The sequence below is a fragment of the Phascolarctos cinereus genome, unplaced genomic scaffold (genome assembly GCF_003287225.1).
Source record: "Phascolarctos cinereus isolate Bilbo 61053 unplaced genomic scaffold, phaCin_HiC Scaffold_4;HRSCAF=312, whole genome shotgun sequence".
Taxonomy (NCBI): domain Eukaryota; kingdom Metazoa; phylum Chordata; class Mammalia; order Diprotodontia; family Phascolarctidae; genus Phascolarctos; species Phascolarctos cinereus.
In genome coordinates, this window is record NW_027555847.1 from 14,909,257 (window position 1) to 14,926,446 (window position 17,190).

General features: G+C 52.5%; 2 protein-coding genes across 4 annotated transcripts in view; both read left to right on the forward strand.

Moving 5' to 3' along the window:
• The window catches only part of OXSR1 (oxidative stress responsive kinase 1), a 99,656-nt gene extending 87,594 nt beyond the window's left edge, over nt 1-12,062 (forward strand). Inside the window, exons 15-18 of one of the 3 annotated variants that reach the window (XM_020970558.1) lie at nt 2,478-2,530; nt 8,389-8,457; nt 9,024-9,088; nt 9,707-12,062. In XM_020970558.1, the coding sequence (XP_020826217.1) occupies nt 2,478-2,530; nt 8,389-8,457; nt 9,024-9,088; nt 9,707-9,781 (262 nt within the window). In that variant the 3' untranslated portion in view covers nt 9,782-12,062. Of the gene's footprint in view, nt 1-2,477; nt 2,531-8,388; nt 8,458-9,023 lie in introns of all 3 variants that reach the window. The other 2 variants (XM_078152070.1, XM_078152071.1) reach the window with 2 other exon arrangements.
• A 1,090-nt stretch (nt 12,063-13,152) lies between these two features.
• The window catches only part of LOC110197047 (solute carrier family 22 member 14), a 67,864-nt gene continuing 63,826 nt past the window's right edge, over nt 13,153-17,190 (forward strand). Inside the window, 1 exon segment of the mRNA XM_078151674.1 lies at nt 13,153-13,536. Within this exon segment, the coding sequence (XP_078007800.1) occupies nt 13,153-13,536 (384 nt within the window).

Below are 17,190 nucleotides of genomic sequence, written 5' to 3' on the forward strand. Positions count from 1 at the left end.
CCCAAGAATAGAGGCGGGGTTTGTTCCTGGGCACGTAGAAAAGGCATATTCCTTTGGTCAGAGATTACGGGGGATGTGTACCTTTCACCGTTTTCACCACAAATAACCTCGGGAGTTTGGAAGAGCCTCTGGGGGTGGCCACCAGACCTGGCTCCTGGGCAGCCCAGGAGGCCCCACGGACATGTGGATGGAGGTGCTGGGGTGGCCGGGGGTCACAGGGTGGGCTGGCTTTTCTTCACCCCGCTTTAGGTTGTTGTGGCCGAGGACCACCCTGCTCTTTGTTTATTCATGTGGAGTGAAAAATACATTTGTAATGGCCATAGCGTATTTGGGGCCTCAGATGCCAGAGTCCTCGTTCTTCCCGCTGGCCTGCGCTGCTTCCTCTCTGCTGCCCTCTGTGGAGGAAGGGGCCCGCAGGGAGCCCGCGTGGACTTGTTCGGTCACTGCCTCCTCCCACGCCACGAAGGAGGCCGCTTTCTGGAGCCTCCTCTAATGACGTCGGCTTCCCTAGACAATTCATCCCGCAGTTGCTGCAGCAAAAGTGATTCAGGATGTGCCCGCAGACGGATAAAGTCTTGCCCGTTGGAGGTGTTTTCATAACACATTTAACAACGGTGCCATTCTTCTTGTGCAGGCAGTGCAGGTGCCAGCAGAGTAAGCCCCAGGCTCCTAGGGGACATCTGTGATCAGTTACTCTGTTACTCTGCAGGAGCAGAGCCGCCCCCACACAGCCTGTGACAACCCCGCTTGCCAACACCTGCCAGGATCTCCGCTGTTATTACTTGGAAATGTTACTCCATCCACTGCTCTTCTGTCTGTTCATTGAATGGACTTCTGTGGTAGTTAATGAGGATTACGTTAGATCTTTGGGGGAGAAGACACTGAAAGCGATATGATTTGACTTCCCCAGGCGTTGGGTGCTGAGGGCCTTTGGGTCCCAAAGCGGCCTTACCGTTCCACGTTAACATCTCCAGTGAGGCTTACACATTGGCCGTTCTGATGAATTTTCCGTTGACCAGGCAGCTGTAGCAAGGCCTGCTAACCAGATGTGATGAAATATACAATGAAACTGGCAAATCATGGTCTTACTGCCGTAGATGAGAAAACGAGATGGTCCTCCGTGGAAACTGCATTGAATCAGGGCAGGGTCAGAAGAATTGTGTGCTCAAGTGCAGAGCACAGAAATTGAGGGAAAGGTCATTGTGGAGGGGAGCCAGGCAAGGACAGTCTGTTCTAAGTCTTGAGCCTCACATTTCCGGAACGTTGATTGGCTGGTGTGTTATTTGGTAGGCTTGGGTGGGTTAGGAGGAAGGGACCAAGAATTGCTCGGCCTTCCTGATTCTTCTCCTGCAGGCTAGCTAATCCAGTGCTCACAGGGAATCCTCCTTGGCCTGAAGTCACTTGCTAATTCTTGTGGTAATTGGCCCAAGTGACTTACCTTCGTGCTCACTTTGATATATGTAACTGTTCACAAGCAGCCCTGTAAAGGAAGTAAGTAGTATAAATATTATCCCTGTTTTACAGGGAGAAACTGAGTTTCCAAGAAGTTAGAGAACTAGTAAATGTCAGAGCTGGAACCTGAACTCAGAGCATCTGAATCTGACTCTATGGCAGCTCCATGGAAAAATAGATGAAAAGGAGCTCTTCACACTAGGGAGGAGCAGGAGCCACGTGAAACTTGGTCATCTGGCCCGAGGGCCTGTTCTCCTGGTCTGGACAGGCCTCGGCAGGAAGTCAGAGCCTCTGGTGCACTGGGCTCTCATGGAAGGGCCTGGAATTTCTTCTTTTGTTTTCTCCCTACTCCCAGCTCCCAATCCCACCAGCTCCAGATTTGCCATCAGCTTGTTCCCCTAGAGGAGACTTGATGTACCCATCAGACTCCCCACTTGAGAAAAGAACCAGTGTGTGCTTGAGCCACCCACTTGATCTCTGTACTGCCACCAGGCTCACTGTCTGCACAAGCGCAGGCTTCTCAGTCCATCGATTCTTGTATTTCCGAAAGCTGATGGTCTCCTTACGTTCAGTGTTACTGAGCCCATCTCAGACCAGTCCAGGTGTTGGGTGTGGACCATGCCAGTATTTCTGTGACCGAAACGTGCAAGTGATGTTAAGGATAAGCCTAAGTGAATAGAAATTATCTGGGAAGTCACCTCGAGAGGTTGTGGGCATTCCTGCCCAGTGACAGACTAACCGTATGATTCTCATGGCTCGTACAGCATGCTCTCCCTTGCTTCATAAAAATGACCCCCCCCCCAGCTGGATCGAAGGCTGGAAGTTCAAAATGAATCAACATTTGCAGGTGGTGGGAGTGAGCTTGCCGTCCCCCAGAGGCAGACCCCGGGGTGTTCAGTGGCCATGGGGAGAAAGCGGAGGAGGAAGGGAGAGGGAGCTCTTCTGGGTAAAGCTCACTGCCTTTTGCTGTGTGTACCCAGATGTAGACATTCTGGTTTTAATTCGTTTTCTGTTCTCTTTCATAGGAATTCAAAGAAAGAACTTAATGATATCCGATTTGAATTTACTCCAGGAAGAGGTGAGGTAACACAGTATAATGAAGGAAAATGATTTCTAAATGTATCCTGTCATTGCGTGCCTAAGAAGCACAAAGGTCCGTGATCCTTTAAGGGATTATGTGCTCACATCCTGAAATGCCAGGAAGTTTACATTTTAAGCTTAAACAATGATTGATTGCTTTGGGAGGTAGAAACTTTCTTGGTTCGTAGTTTCCTTTTGATTAATGGCACATACAAGTTGGATAATAAAAGGACCATGTCAGATAGTAAATTAGCGCTTTCCAGGCTTTGAGAGACCTGGCTTTGGGTCCCACCCCAGACACTGATTGTGTGATCCATCTATAAAATGGGGGGAATGATATGGGCATTACCTGCTTTGCACGGCTGGTATGAGACTTGGCAAACTTTCAGATAACCATCCAAATGTGAGTTCTCGTGTGGAGGACCAGGACCGGGCCGTTCCTGTGTGGATGCTTTTCTCCCATCTCTTTCTGGTTGTGAAAACTGTTACCTGACTCTGAAGGGAATGATGAGACCAGACAAGAGGATTACAGACAGAAGGAAGGGAGATAACAGGGAGAAGCCATGGGGAGAGAACAATTATTCTCCTTGGGCAACCTGCACGACTCTTTTTTTTTTCCCATTTTCTTTCAAACCATCAGCCTCTACCAGGGAGGAAGCAGGTCCGTGTTGTTTGAGTTGTGTGAGGGCCAGGCCTGGGCCAGCACAAGTGTATTTTGTGTCATTCCCGTCCTGGTCTCAAAATCTCTTACAGTTGTAAGGGACCCTTGAGATAAGAGGAGACAGACACATACACTTATCTAGGTGAAAGGCGTCTTATTGAAAATCTCAGTTAACCTGAACCTCAGGAGAAATCCTGCCCAAGACATCTCTCAGTCAGCACGAAGCCTCTCCTGAAAATTTCCAGGGAGGGGAAGCCCATTCCATCTTTGGGTAGCTCTAATTTAGTAGGAAGCTTTTCTTTCTGTCTTTGGTCTTGAGTGAAGTCTGTTTCTCTGCAGCCTTTCCTTTTACTCCCAGTGCTGCCCTCTGTGACCAAGCAGAACAAGTGTAATCCCTTGTCCACATCCCTGGTCCACTGCTTGAAGACGGCAATCGTCCCTTCCCTCCCCCCAAGTCTTCACTTTGGGTGAAACATCCCTACTTCCTTTAACTGATCCTTAGGACGATGGCAGGTCTAGGCTTCCCACCGTCCTGCTCGCCTCTTCTACATACCCTCCAGTATCAGTATCCATAGGATAAACACTCCAAATCACAAGAGAAATGCAAATTAAAACAACTGGGGTGGGGGGTGGCCTCATCACCTCACGAGGGAGAAAGATGATAAACGGAGGAAATAGTCAATGCTGTTGGAGCTGTGGAACCTTGTGATGGCGCCATGGATTGGGCCAGCCGTTCTGGAGAACGCTTTGGAGCGGCATACTGAACTGTTCAGAGCCTTTGACTTTGTCATCCCAAAGTATTAGGGACAGAAAGAAAAGCTCCTTATGTGTGAAAATATTCATAGTGATGCTTTTTATGGAAGCAAAAAGCTGGAAATAAAGTGACCATAAGTTGGTGTGGCTGAACAAATTGTGGTATAGGAATGTAATGGAACATTAGCATGCTGTGAGGAATTCAAAGAAACGTGAAAGCCTTGGTTCAGAACAGGCAGGGAGGAGAGCCGGGGACCAGAACGAGGCATTTGAAGATGAGAGTGCCGATGAATTACGATGATGGGATCTTTTTTTCCAGTTGCCTGGTGTTCAGAAACACTTCTTTTCTTCTTCTCTATTGATAATGGTAAGCCACAAGTGTCCCATGCTTCACCAGGTACAGTCTTCTTATCAGATGGTTTTGCTGAACAGATGTGTTTGGTAAAGAAAGATCAGTGGAAATGGGGGGCAGATTCTTGAGGTATGATTATTGTGTGAAAACAAAGATGCATCAGTAAAACTTTTTTAAAACTAACTGGCAGGAGCAGCTAGGTGGCTCAGGGGATAGAGCTCTGTCCTTGAAATCAGGAGGACCTGAGTTCAAATCCAGCCTCAGACACTTGACACTTAACTAGCTGTGTGACTTTGGGCAAATCACTTAACCATGATTGCCTAGTAACTGGGAAAACAAGCTACAGGCCAGTACAGGGCCAAAGACAGGGTCTGAGGCTCTCTCTCTCTCTCTCTCTCTCATTCTTTGGGGTCTGGTCCTGTGGCCATTTCTCCGCATCCATTGACTGTACTCTCCTGCTTCCCTGCAAGCTTATGGCGGATTTGCTCGAGAACTTGGCTGAAATCTAAGGGTCCTTTGCGAGCTGGTTCCAGAGGGGGGTGTTTTGTTGCATGCTGAGATAGCCCCGTCTTCTGTTGTGGCCCGGTTAAGCTCTCTGGTCTGATCCTCTGTTCTGGAGCCGTCCTCCTTCTCCAGGATGTTTCAGAGATCACCAGCAATGACAGCAGCCCACCCCGAGGGTCTGCCGTGTAAGGGATGTTCAATCAAAGCTCATCGGCCTCACTGGACTGACGGCCACTGCTTTACGTACTTGAGGATACAGTTCAGCCCGTTCTGGCGGCTTGATGCTGCCTGAACGTCTCTCCACTTCTCTGGTGTTTCCTGGCTCTGACCAACATTCCTTCTTTCTCCTTCCAGTTCAAAGAGTATTTTCTTTGAAAAGAGAAAACAAACCAGAGTGGAGAAGCTTCTGTGCTCTCGTTAGAGGAGCAGAGAGGCTCCTGGGGGAAGAGCATGGTCTGCTGTCTGAGAGTGGCCCTGGGGGACCTGGGGGGCTGCGTTCCCCTTTCCTTCTCATCCCTTACTCATGGCTCGGCTGCTTTGGGCCTTTTAGTCCCATCACTCAACTAAACTGGTCTCTGTGGGTCGCTCAGGACTGCTCTCCTAATGGCCCTTCCTCTTCCTCGCTTCTTTCTGGATTCTGACCCTGTTGACCACTTCCTTTTCCTAGACAGGGTGCCTTCTCTGGATTTTCATGATTCCGTGCTCTCTTGGTTCTCCTTACTGTCTGACCAGGCTTCCTGAGGCTCCTTTGCCAACCACCGTCCATGCTCTGTCCCTTTCACATGGCTGTGTGCTTGGGCGTTGTTCTGGGCCCTCCCTCCACAGCCTCTGTTTTGATGACTCATCAGTTCCCGTGGATTTGGTTCTCACCTCCATCCAGGCAGTTCCCACATTTCCATATCTAGCCCTTATCTGTCTCCTGAGCTATAATTCCATATCACCAGCCTACTGTATCTTCCTACCTGGCTGCCCTATAGATATTTCAAACTCAGTAAATTCAAAGTGGAGTTGATTATCTCAACCCCCCCCAAAAAAAAAGCACAACACTCTTGTTCCTAACTTCTCTTTGTCTGTGGAGGGTACCACCATCTTTGTGGTCACTCAGGTTCACATGCCGAGAGCGTCCTCTATTCCTGACTTTTCCTTACCCCCCACATTCATTCATTTGCCAAGTCCCATTGAACATCTCATCCTTCTCCACTTCCCTCTATTCTCAGCAACCCCCCAGGTGTAGGCCTCTGTGGACTCTCCCTCCAGCCCACCCTCCACACAGCTCCCCAGTTTATATGACGACAGTGCAAGCGTGACCCTGCCGAGTCAGCCCGGGGGGAGCGCTACCCTGCCCAGGAAGCATCACCAAGTCCCTGTTACCTGTGGGACCAAATCTGTGCTCTCTGTTTGGCATGGAAACCCTTCACAGCTTGGAACCAGCTGCCTTCTAGACTGACCTCCCTTTCCTCTCCTTCACTGTGTTCCCAGCACACTGACCTTTGCACCATTCCCTAGCGATGGCGGTCCAACTCCCAGACCTCTGCCCTCTGCCCCCTGCCCCCAGCCCCTGAAGTTACCACGTGTTTGTTTCGTGTAGATTTTGGCCACGAGTTGGCCGTGTTAGTTCCCCCACATGGAGTGTCAGCTTGTCGAGGCCAGGCTGGCACACAGGTGGGGTTTGATAAATGCTCTTGGAATTGAGTGCATCTGAGAGCCAACAGCGGAGCCGATCGTCTTAAGGAGTGGTGAGGTGTCGCCTCCTCGTCTTCCTTTGGTTATTCTCTTTCCCTTTCTGTGGCCCTCAGCATTAGCAGCTGTAACTGTAGATGGGGGGCGTCTGTCCTTTGCTTTGCTTTGCTTTCCTTTTCAATGCCCATCTTTTAAAGTCGGAGTCACTGTGTTCCCTCCACACCCAGGTCAGCGTTGGCTGCTCTGACTTTGCCTCCATCCCCAGGAGTTTGTCCTCGGGAGCTCCCCATCCCTCCCGAGCAGACTGCCCCTTTAAAATGCTCTGTTACTGGTGAGATGCTTCCTGTCCCTCCTCTGAACCTTTGGGCACCGCCCCCCCAACCCCAGTCCAGGGCTTGCATCAGAGCACGCATCACCGTCGTCGCAGAATCCCCGGTGGCGCGGCCCGGGCTCCACGTGTGCCTCGGTGGAGGTCCGGCTCCAGAGGAGCTGCCCCCGAGAACATTTCCTCCACAGGTGGCTTCCTATCCCTTCGAATCCCATTTCCGGGCCAGATTGGTGACGTGTTCCCTACACTCTTCATCTACATCCCCTGGAGGCAGGTGCCTGTCCCTGCCTGAGCTAGAACAGGGTCCTCCCTAGGTCTTCCCTCTTGCCATTTCCTTTTCTCTGCACTAGATGCTCTCCACCACACTGTCCTCGTCACTTCCCCAGAGCTCCTCCCTGGGGCACCAGCCAGTGCTTTGGCTCTGTTCCAAGAGTGTAAGCTCCCCCAGGGCAGAGAATGAAGTCTGGGTGATTTCCATGGTGGAGACTCTCCGCTGAAGAAGAAATTGGGGGCTCCAGCTCCCTCCTTTTTGGCCTATTCCTCACCTGTAGTGGGAGACATTTCTCCTCCATCTGGAAGGAAAGTTTGTTATTTAAAGGAGGAAATGGGTCTGTGGTGCTGGGCCAAGCCCTTGGCAGCAGCATCCGAATGCCCCTGTCTGCTTCTTTGTCACATCCTGTGGCATAGCTCCAAGGTTCTGTCACAGCCTTCTATCCTCTGACCTGTGAGCCAGCTTGTTCCCATCTCTTTCCTTCCTTCTTCCCTTTGAAGAACTTCTCCCATTGTCTGTCGGCCCTCCCTGCTGGGTTTTCTGCTGCCCTCCTCTACAGGCCTTGGTTTCTGGTCCTTGGGGGCCGGAGCCCAGCACCCCCACAAGGTCACACAGCCCCTGGAAAAGTAGAGTTTCCACGAGGAGGGAACCGGAGATCACCTGACTCCCCCCCCCCCCACACACACAGGGGGCTCACCCAGCAAGGTCGAAGAACAACATGGTAGCTGAATCTGAAAAAGAATCTAGTTCCTTTGGCTTCAAATCTGGTGTTGGTCTCGCCTAAAAATAGATGACACTGTCTTACCTTCAGAGATGTGCGTATTTTACGTTGGTTTAGAAGGTGCTTTAGCAGGTACTGTCTGGGCAGAGGGCAGCGATTCCTCCACTTTACAGACGAAGGAAGAGGCACAGAGAGCAGGGCCAGATGGGCCCTGAGGGTCCTCACCCAGCATACTGTGAGTGACTGACTTGGCCGTACAGAGCCCCCTGTGCTCCTCCATCCCGCCTCCTCTGGAGGCTCCTGGTAGAAGGAGGGGGTCTTGGTGGGGCTCTGGGCCCCATCCGATCCAATGTTCCTAGCCTCCCTATTGCTGCTTCTCCTTGATCTTTAGAGTTTCTGCTTTTTAGTGACCTGGAATATGTCTTTCTGACCGGACCTTGCTTTGCTTCTGGAGAACCCATGGGATGCTCACTCCTCTAGGCTCTTGCTAGGAGCGAGCTTCTGCCGGGCTTGTACAGGCCGCCCTGCCCCAGAGCCTGTGTTTGGGCAGTCAGCAGGACGCCGTCTCCTTCTCTTGTCTTCACAGATACAGCCGATGGCGTGTCACAGGAACTCATCTCTGCCGGCCTCGTGGATGGCAGAGACCTAGTCATAGGTAACTGTGTCCCGTTGTGCTTGTGCGTGCATGTCTGCCAGGAAGTCAGCACAGCCTTCACTGGGTGCTTGGGGGCAGGCCCAGACAGACCCTCTTAGGGCTGTTCATGCTAAGCCATCGTGCTATTAAATGAGTACTGCCCTGGGGGCCTATGGGAGACCACCCTGGCCAAACACTAGCAAAGTCACAGATAGAAATGAGTTTGGAAGTGTCAGGCCCATGGTGGAGGAGGCCTGACTGGAAGCCCAGATGCCATCAGCATCACAGTTCTGCAGGTGGATCAGAGCCAGCAGAGATGTGCCCTAGGGAATGGGAGGGAAAGAAGGTGGGGGCAGGCTGTCCCCCGGGCACCAGAGGCTTCTCTATCCCCCACTGTGAGCACAGTCTGGCTTTTCAGAGGCGAGGCTGAGACCCCTCCGTGTGACTGGGCACAGTTGGGGATGCTGCGGCTTTGGTACCACTCTGAGAGGGGCGTGATGAGGGTGGGCTTTGGCTGCTGACTGGTTCTGGTTCAGTGGGGAGCGTGGAACTGCTTGGCCTAACATTTTTTCTTTATGTGATTACAGTGGCAGCTAATTTGCAGAAAATTGTGGAAGAACCTCAGTCCAATCGCTCTGTCACTTTCAAACTGGTATTCCTCCCTCCCTCCCTCCTTCCTTTCCTCTTCCCTCCTCCCTCCCTCCCTCCTTTCCTCTTCCTTCCTCCCTCCCTCTTCCCTTCCTTCTCCCTCCCTCCTTTTTCCCTCCCTTCTCTCCTTCCTTTCCTCCTTCCTCCCTTTTCTATCCCTCCTCTCTCCCTCCTTCTCTCTGTATGAAGTTGTCTCGCTTTATAGCGTAGTCCCTGTAGTCCTGCAGCCACCCTCCCTAGTGGGGTTGTGAGAATACCGAGCTCCTGCAGAGGACAGGGTTTCCCTCGTGGAGGCCTCTGCTCCTTCTTCCGCAGACTGTTTCCCTGCTGCTCTCAGGGAGGAGGACCGAGTGACTCTGCAAAGCCCAGTCCCTCACCGTGGTCTCCTGAGAACCTTCCCTGGCTGCTCCATTCCCCCTCAGGTGCCCTCTTTCCCCAAACACGTGAGCCTAATGCTCTGCCCCCATCTCTCTTTAAAGGGACAGTTGCATTCGGTCCTGGTCCCCCAGCAGCCCACACCTTGGCCCAGCTTCTCTCCAGTTCCTAGGTTAATTCTCACTGCTGTCTAGAGTCCAGTGAGGTGCCCCCCCAGTACCCAGACTCTCCTCTGTTTGGTCCTCAGGCATCTGGCGTTGAAGGCTCAGATATTCCCGACGACGGCAAACTTATCGGATTTGCACAGCTCAGCATCAGCTAAGCTGCGGGCGCAGAGGAAGCTTCCCCACAGAGAACCCACTCATCATGTTTCTATCGCTCTGTTGGCCTAAAATTCACTACTGCCAAAGAACCCAGGTCTGCCCTCTCCCTGCCCCGGTCGGATCACCGCTGTCTGGCATCAGCTCACCAAAGTCGCCGTGACGCGCTCCGTTTGTAAAGCTGGTGACTGCACAAGTGGCGCCGTGCCCTGCCTCAGGCGCTCGGACGGATGCCCGTGGCTGGGCCTTCCGCTCTCTTATTGCCTTACTTGACGGATGCCATGGAGCGCGAGGCCTTGTTTCTTCCAGCCCCGTGGGGTGCCCAGCAGGGGCTGGGATTTCTTGTGGCCACACTGTAGCCGTGAGCCAGAGGATTTACCTGGGGGCTCTTTCCTTTGGTCCTGATATGACTCCTAGCAGCCAATATGAGGACGCCACAAGCACAGTTTCTGATGTCATTGGCCTGCCACGTTCCAGTTTTATCGCTCACGTTCTCGACCGCCGCACCCTCCCAGGTGGCTGCTTCCTTCAGGCTCGCCCTGGGCCCCCTGCCCAGTGTCACTTGGGGTGGGGGAGGCTGGGCAGAGTGGGGAGGACCTCTCGACCAGTTCCCAGAGACCCTCGGCTTACTTTTCCCCAGAGTGACTACAAGCAAGTCATTACTTTTGTCATTGGGAAAGTGGTGATTTTCACCACTTAAATAAATTAAAAGAAACTTCCCCTTGATCCCAACATCTTTTCTCCCGTGAGTTTGACCCTCTTAGTGGTGAGGGAAAGGGTCTGTGTGGAACAAGGCTGAGGCTTTCACAGCAATAAAGGAGAGTCGTGGTTCTCAGGCCAGCCTGGCCTGCCTCCAGCCCCTGCCCCCGCCTGCACCCAGACCTCTCCACCAACTCAGCCCTGCTTTGAGATGTGCCCAGGACAGTGAGGGTTCAGGAGGAGACAGTATTGATTTGGATTTCTACAGAAATCATATAAATGAGACACTTGTAATACAATGTGGGAGGAATCTATGGGGTTGGGTTTTTTTCTATGATTTCACAACTGGCCTTCATATCCTGCTATTGGCTGTGGGGGAGTTTTCCCTGCGATTGCTGACCCAGCCTTGCCTTTCCCTGATGGAGGGGCTGGGGGGGTGGGGGGCTGCCTCCTGCAGGTGACTAGAGACCATCCTGGCATTCAGATCACCGAGCCTTCTGATTACCAAGCTGGAGCTCTCTGTGGCCTCTGAAGGCTCCCCGGCTCAAATGATTTCTTCTAGCACGTTCCTGTGAGCCTTGGAGTTCCTTTGCCCCCTTTCATCCTTTGCCAAGTTGGGATGGGGGGTGGGGAAGGGGCAGATCTGACGAGAGTTGGAGACCCCAGCAGCAGCAGCAGTGAAAGGGAGGGACCCACGGGGGTGGGGGTGGGGGGCTGGGTGTGGATCTGGATGAGTTTGAGGTGTGGGGGAGGGCAGAGAGTGAGGTTCTTTGGTCCAAGCATGCGGTTTGGCTTCCAGCAATCCCATAGTAACCTCCTTCATCGTAAAGCGGCTGAGTGATGCTTTCTCTCTGGTTAGCTTTTTGTACGGGAGTGTGCTGGGGGAAGGCAGGAGGCCAGCCGGCCCCTGCTCCTGGTGCCCCTACGTCCCCAGGCGCCTCAAGCTGCTACAGAAATTCCATGTAGTGAGTTGAGAAGGTAGGAAGTGGGCTATTTTTGTCTTATTTTAAAAAATTGATTTTGCCCCACTGAGACCTAGGGAGACAGCTCGCAAGCCCCAGGACAGTATTATTCTTATTTTTCTTTGGGCGTGCACTCATGCCTCTGTTGATTTGTTTGTATGGTGGTGCTGAGAAACTGTGGGGTGGAAACTGCACGGGAAGACATGGGCTCCTTCCCCCGGCGCCCTCCTTCGTGGGCCCTCGGGGATCCGGGTGCCATCCCCGAGGTAGCTGGGCTGGGGGGGGTGGGGAGAGCAGCACGAGGGCATTCGTTCTGTGAGGCCCAGAATAAGTGCCAGTGCCAATCATGGGACGGAGGGTTTGTCTAACATGGCTGATGGATTTGTGGGGGGTTTTGTGGTGGTTAACTTCTGAACCCGACTTAGAGCCAGCTCCTACTCATTTAGTCACTCCTCAGAGAACTAGAACGACGCTGTAGGCATACGCGGAGGCTCCTCACACAGTTGTGTACTCTGAACGACAAAAGATGTAAAATAGTCAGCTGTTCTCTCTTTTTTTTTTGACTTTGTATTTTACTGCACGTTCCCCTCATTTTTAATCAATAAAGAACAAATTGTCTGGGGCCGTGGCTGGGGCTCTTTCTTTTTTTGGGGGGGGGGCACGGCAGTTAGGTAATGGGGTTAAGTGACTTGCCCAGGGTCACACAGCTAGTGAAGTGCTATGTGTCTGAGGCCAGATTTGAACTCGGGTCCTCCTGAATCCAGGGCCGTGCCCTGTCTACTGTGCCACCTGGCTGCCCCGGGGGCTCTTTCTTGTAGCAGAGCAGCTGCTTAAGGCAGGCGGGGAGAGGCCCAGGCGGCAGGTCTGTTTGAGCTGCTTTTCTGGCCTGTGCCCAGCGTGGTAGGGCGAGGGGAGCAGGCTCTCAGACTGGGCTGAAGGTCCCAGCTTGTGGTCATCCCCAGGGACTGCCGGGGGAGGAGGGAGTGGCTCCTTCTGTCCAGAGTCACCAGAATTCTCTCTTGCTCTGCCCTGAATGAAATGTTAATATCAGGAGCATTAGGCACTGGGTCGAGAGCTCTAAAAGACTGAACAGCAAGTGGAGTGGGCGTTCAAGACTAGTGGGGTCATGAACACCGCACCTTCTGGCTGCGAGGGAGATGAGGCCATGGGTGGGGGCCGATTTCCTGGTGAAGTGGAGGGCATAGTCTGAAGTTACGCTGGAGTCTTGAAGGCTTAGGCCACAGTCAAATTGTGCATCCTGTATCTGTTCGTCCAGACCTTCCTCTAGTCCCTCCCAAAGCCCCTGGGCAACAAATTCCCCTTATGGCTTCTTGACTGAGGCACTCGTCCCCCAACACGCATCCCAACAGGATTATGGTTACTGTATGTGGGGCTTAATGTGTCTTTGTGTGTCCAGCCCGGGGCTTTCTTGCTACCTCACTTCCCTCCATTCCAGCCTGTGTTTCATTGTACCCAGGAATCCCTTCCCTCCTCTGCCTTAGCTCAACCCCCTTGGCCCTAACCTCTGCCTCTCCCATCACTCTCCCTAGCTCCCATCCCTGGCCAGACCACTGAGGCCACCCTGGTTTTACAAGTGGGTGCTGATAAGGCTTAACCCAAGCCAGATTAAACATTAAAGGCATTCACTGTTACCAATATGACCAGACGTTCCTGGTCTGGGCCTCAGAGGGTCTAGTGGAGCAGAGCTGACAATGGCTGTTGACGTTGCCCAGGTCCTGACTGAGATCGGGGGCTTCGGGCCCTTCCAGATTTGGCTCCTTGTCCTTATGTGCATCCCCAACTTCTTAACGGCCTACTTCATGCTGGCCCAGCCCTTTGTGGTTTTGGATGAGCCCCACCACTGTGCTGCTGCTAGCCAGGTCCAGAACGATGGGCCGAACCTGACCGCTGAGGACAGGCTGAATCTCAGTGTGCCTAGGACTGAGACAGGTGATTTTGAGTCCTACCTCATGTATGCGCCACCCCCAGAAGGCTGGAGCCTTGATGACATCTACCAGTACGGCCTCAGTGACACGCAGCCTTGCCAGGAGGGCTGGGAGTTCCCGGAGAAGAATCCGCTTTCCCTGGAAAATGAGGTGGAGTCTCCTGCTGACTGCCCCTCTCTGTCTGGCGCTATCTCTACTGTCTCTGCCTCCTTGGGCTTGAGTCCCGGCCCTGCTGTTTACTCCTGGTGCCCTTGGGCAGAGCATCCTCTCTGGGTCTACTTTCCTCATCTGTAAAATGGGAGGGGGATGGACTTACGATCTAGGCTCCCTTAGGCACTCTAAATGCTATGGTTCTTGGAGTCTGTTACAGGGACATGGAAAGACCTTCCCCTGGGTTAGTTTGGGTTGGCAGTCTCACCCGAGTCATTGACACTTGTCTCTTGGGCCCTTCCTTAGGGGGAGGGGCCAGCTATGGGTCTGAACGCCTAGATCCTTGGGCTTGGGTCCAGTCTATTTGGGGGCAAAGCCCCGGCATCTCCTTCCCCTTACAGAGGAGGCATCTTATCTTGGGCTCTTCGTCCCAGCCCTTCCCCAAACTCATTGACCAACCTTAGCTCAAGCAGCAGCTGTCCCTCTCCTCCCCCAGCCTGGCTTTTCTGTCCTCGGTGGTCATTCCGTCCTGCTTTTCCGACCGTCTTTCCGCGCACTCTGCCCCAGAGCAGAGGCAGAAGCTTCCTTTCTGCTGTGACTTTGTGGGCCCCTCCTTAGGTCACAGTTAACTCTCAGTTATCCGCATGTACAGAGTCTCAGAATCGTTGCCTCAGAGGGAGAGAACTTCAGAGCTTCTTTAGTCCAGGCCTGATCTCCGAAGCAGAGACGCTGCCCCAACCCATCCCAATTCCCCCGACTTGTCTTTGCCACCGTGCTTGGGTTCCCGTTCTCATGCCTCAAGGCAGTGAGTGCAGAGAAGAGGTCCTGGGGCACAAGGAAGTAGCAAGCATTCAGAGATTAAACATTCACTAACCTACATAGGTCTAGATGATGTTGGTGTTTTGTGTCTGTCTTGAGCCTTTCTCTGCGTCTCTATGGGGAGGGGGAGGCGTCTTTTCCTCATTTCTCCAGTACGTTGTAGCCTAGCATGAGGTCAGGCACACAAGGGTTTACCATTTGAGTTGTCTTGAATTCTGTGATGGTCAGGGCCACAAGTCAGTCCAGCAAGGCAGCCTTAAACTAGTGGTGTCCCAGTGGGGATCCACCTGGAAGGACAAGGCTTCCTGGTAATCCTCAGATCAGAGATGTGGAGCTGAAAGGACCTTGAGAGTGAGTCCATCTCATCCAGATCCCCCCCAGAGGAGAACAGGACCATCGAGGTGGTGTGACTTACCAAGAAAAGCTGGCATTGACTCTAGTTGTGAATGCTTGGCCATTTCTGGGTTAAACACCCCCCTCCTGTCATCTCAGAGGTTTTCAGGATGGGATGACTCCCATACCACGATGGGTTAAGCCCCCTGAGTCCCAAGTACAGTCTCAGAGGGACCGGAATTAGCAGGTCCCCAGGACACCTTCTCTCCCCACCCCCGAGGAGGTTGTCTTTTTGTAAATTCCTCAAGCATCTACGTGCTACCGGGACCAGCCAGGCATTCAGAAGCTTCTGTAATATGCTCCCATTCTGCCTGGCTGCATCTGCTTCACACTCCCAACTCAGCCCCATTCATATTCCCACCCCTCCTTCTCTCCCTTCCCTTGACTGGACCGTGATCTTTCTACTTGTGTACTGGGGCAGCTGGGTGGCTCAGTGGGTAGAGCGCTTGTACCTGGAGTCAGGAAGGCCTAAGTTCACATATGGATGCGGTGTAACCCTGAGAAAGTCACTTACCCTCTATTTGTCTCAGGTTCCTCTACTGAGGAACTATAGGGTAGTAACAGCATTTACCTGGCAGGGTGGTTGTGAGGATCAAATGAGGTCATATTTGTAAAGTATAAGTGCTTAGCACAGTCTTTTCCACTCTGACTAGATGAGAATGTCCATGTGGCACAGGAGACCCAGCCCAAGGTCCCAATCATGCCTCATTCTTAGTTTTTAATTCCCAAGTACCAGGGACCCAGGCTGCCCTATTGGAGCTAGAGAGCACTCCAGGCCACCTTGGAGCGTGCCTGCTCTCTGTCTGAGACAAGCTGCCTCCCGGTCATTCCCCAGAGGACCTAAGTTCAAATGCCAGCCCTGACTCTGGTCACCTGGGTGACCTTGAACTGGTCATTCTATTTCCCTGGGCCTGTTTCTTAATCTGGAAAAGGAAGGGGTTAAACTGCACAGCCTCAGGCCCTGCCCGTGCTGGAGGGGGAATCCTGGCTTCTAGAGTCAGTGGTTCCTCTTTGGGGAGAAGAATGACTGTTAGTTCTCTTCCCCTGATGTAATCCAGCTCTGCCCCACAGTGGTCCCAGAAGAGCTAGCTTTTCCACTGGCTAGTATTCCAACTACTAAAATACGGCCAAAGGCATCCAGGATACAAAAGAGGCTAAGACCCTTGCAGGCAGACCAAAGGGTAGATGCATCTGGGGCAGCTGCTGTGGAGACCTGGGAAGGCAAAGTTTATCTTTCACTATACCCAGCTAAACTCGGGAGGAGGGGGAACCAGGGATTCTGCTCAAATAGAGAAAACAAAACCAGGTCAAGACTTAGCTGATGGGGAAGCCAGACAGGATTGGGGGAAAACTCTCAGCAGGATTTCTCCCATAAATGTGTTTTCATCCATTCAATAAACATTTATTAAGCACCTGCTGTGTGCCAGGCACAGCCATTAAAGGGTGATTACATCATCCCAGAACTCTTTCCTCTTCCTGCTTCTCCAAGAGGCACACGGCAGAAAAGGATGGAACCCTGGGGAGAGGATGGAGCCCTGCTGGGGCTGGAACATGGGAAGTACCAGGAGCATGGTCTGCCATGCTAGAGACTGGAGTCAGGTGCATGAAGCTGGGCATTACTGTGTAGAGATAACTGAACTCTTGGGCACTGATGTGAAGCTTTCACAGAGAAAGAAGGACCGAGGACAGAGTCTTTGGGGACGTGGTTGGGGCTGAGACCTGAAAGAGTGTCTAGATGAGTCGGAGAATAAAAAAGCAGATTCCAATTACTTTCTGTGTGCCCTTGGACAGCTCAGCCTCCCTGAGCCTCAGTTTCCCCCTCTGTAAAACAAGGGTAGAAAGGACACAGGTATGTGTTTGGAGGCAGTAGGGAAGACACCGTTGAGAGGGAGAAATCGTAATTGGTGGAGTAAGCCGCTACAAGAGATGGGGAGGGTGAGGGCAGGGGTACAAGTTGAGGGCTTGACCTTAACAAGAAGAGTCACCTCTTCATCAGGAACTAGAATGAGGGAGGAGAAAATGGAATGATTTCAGGGGGATTTCTTGGCTCTGGAGTGAGGATCCTAGCCTATAGATTGGAACTTGAGAGAATCTGCAGTCAACTCTCCAGCTATTAAAAAAAAAAAACAACCCTCAAACTGAGGTCCACAAAACCAGGAGAAGCCTCCACATGCTGACCTCTGGGGATTTCTTCACTTCATGGGGGCCCTTGGCCAGTGTCAGGTCACGAGTATGTAAGTACCTACTGTGTGCAAAAATGATCCCTCCCTCAGGGAGCTCCGAGTCTAAGAGGACAGCTCTTGGTGGCACAAGGTGTATATATGCAGGGTAAATTGGTGGACACAGATATTGGCAGGAGCAAGCTGAGGCCCTGCCCTCAGGGAGCTTGCAGTTTGGGAGGGAAAGGAAGAAGGAAATGCTCAGTCTCGGCAATAAAGCCCA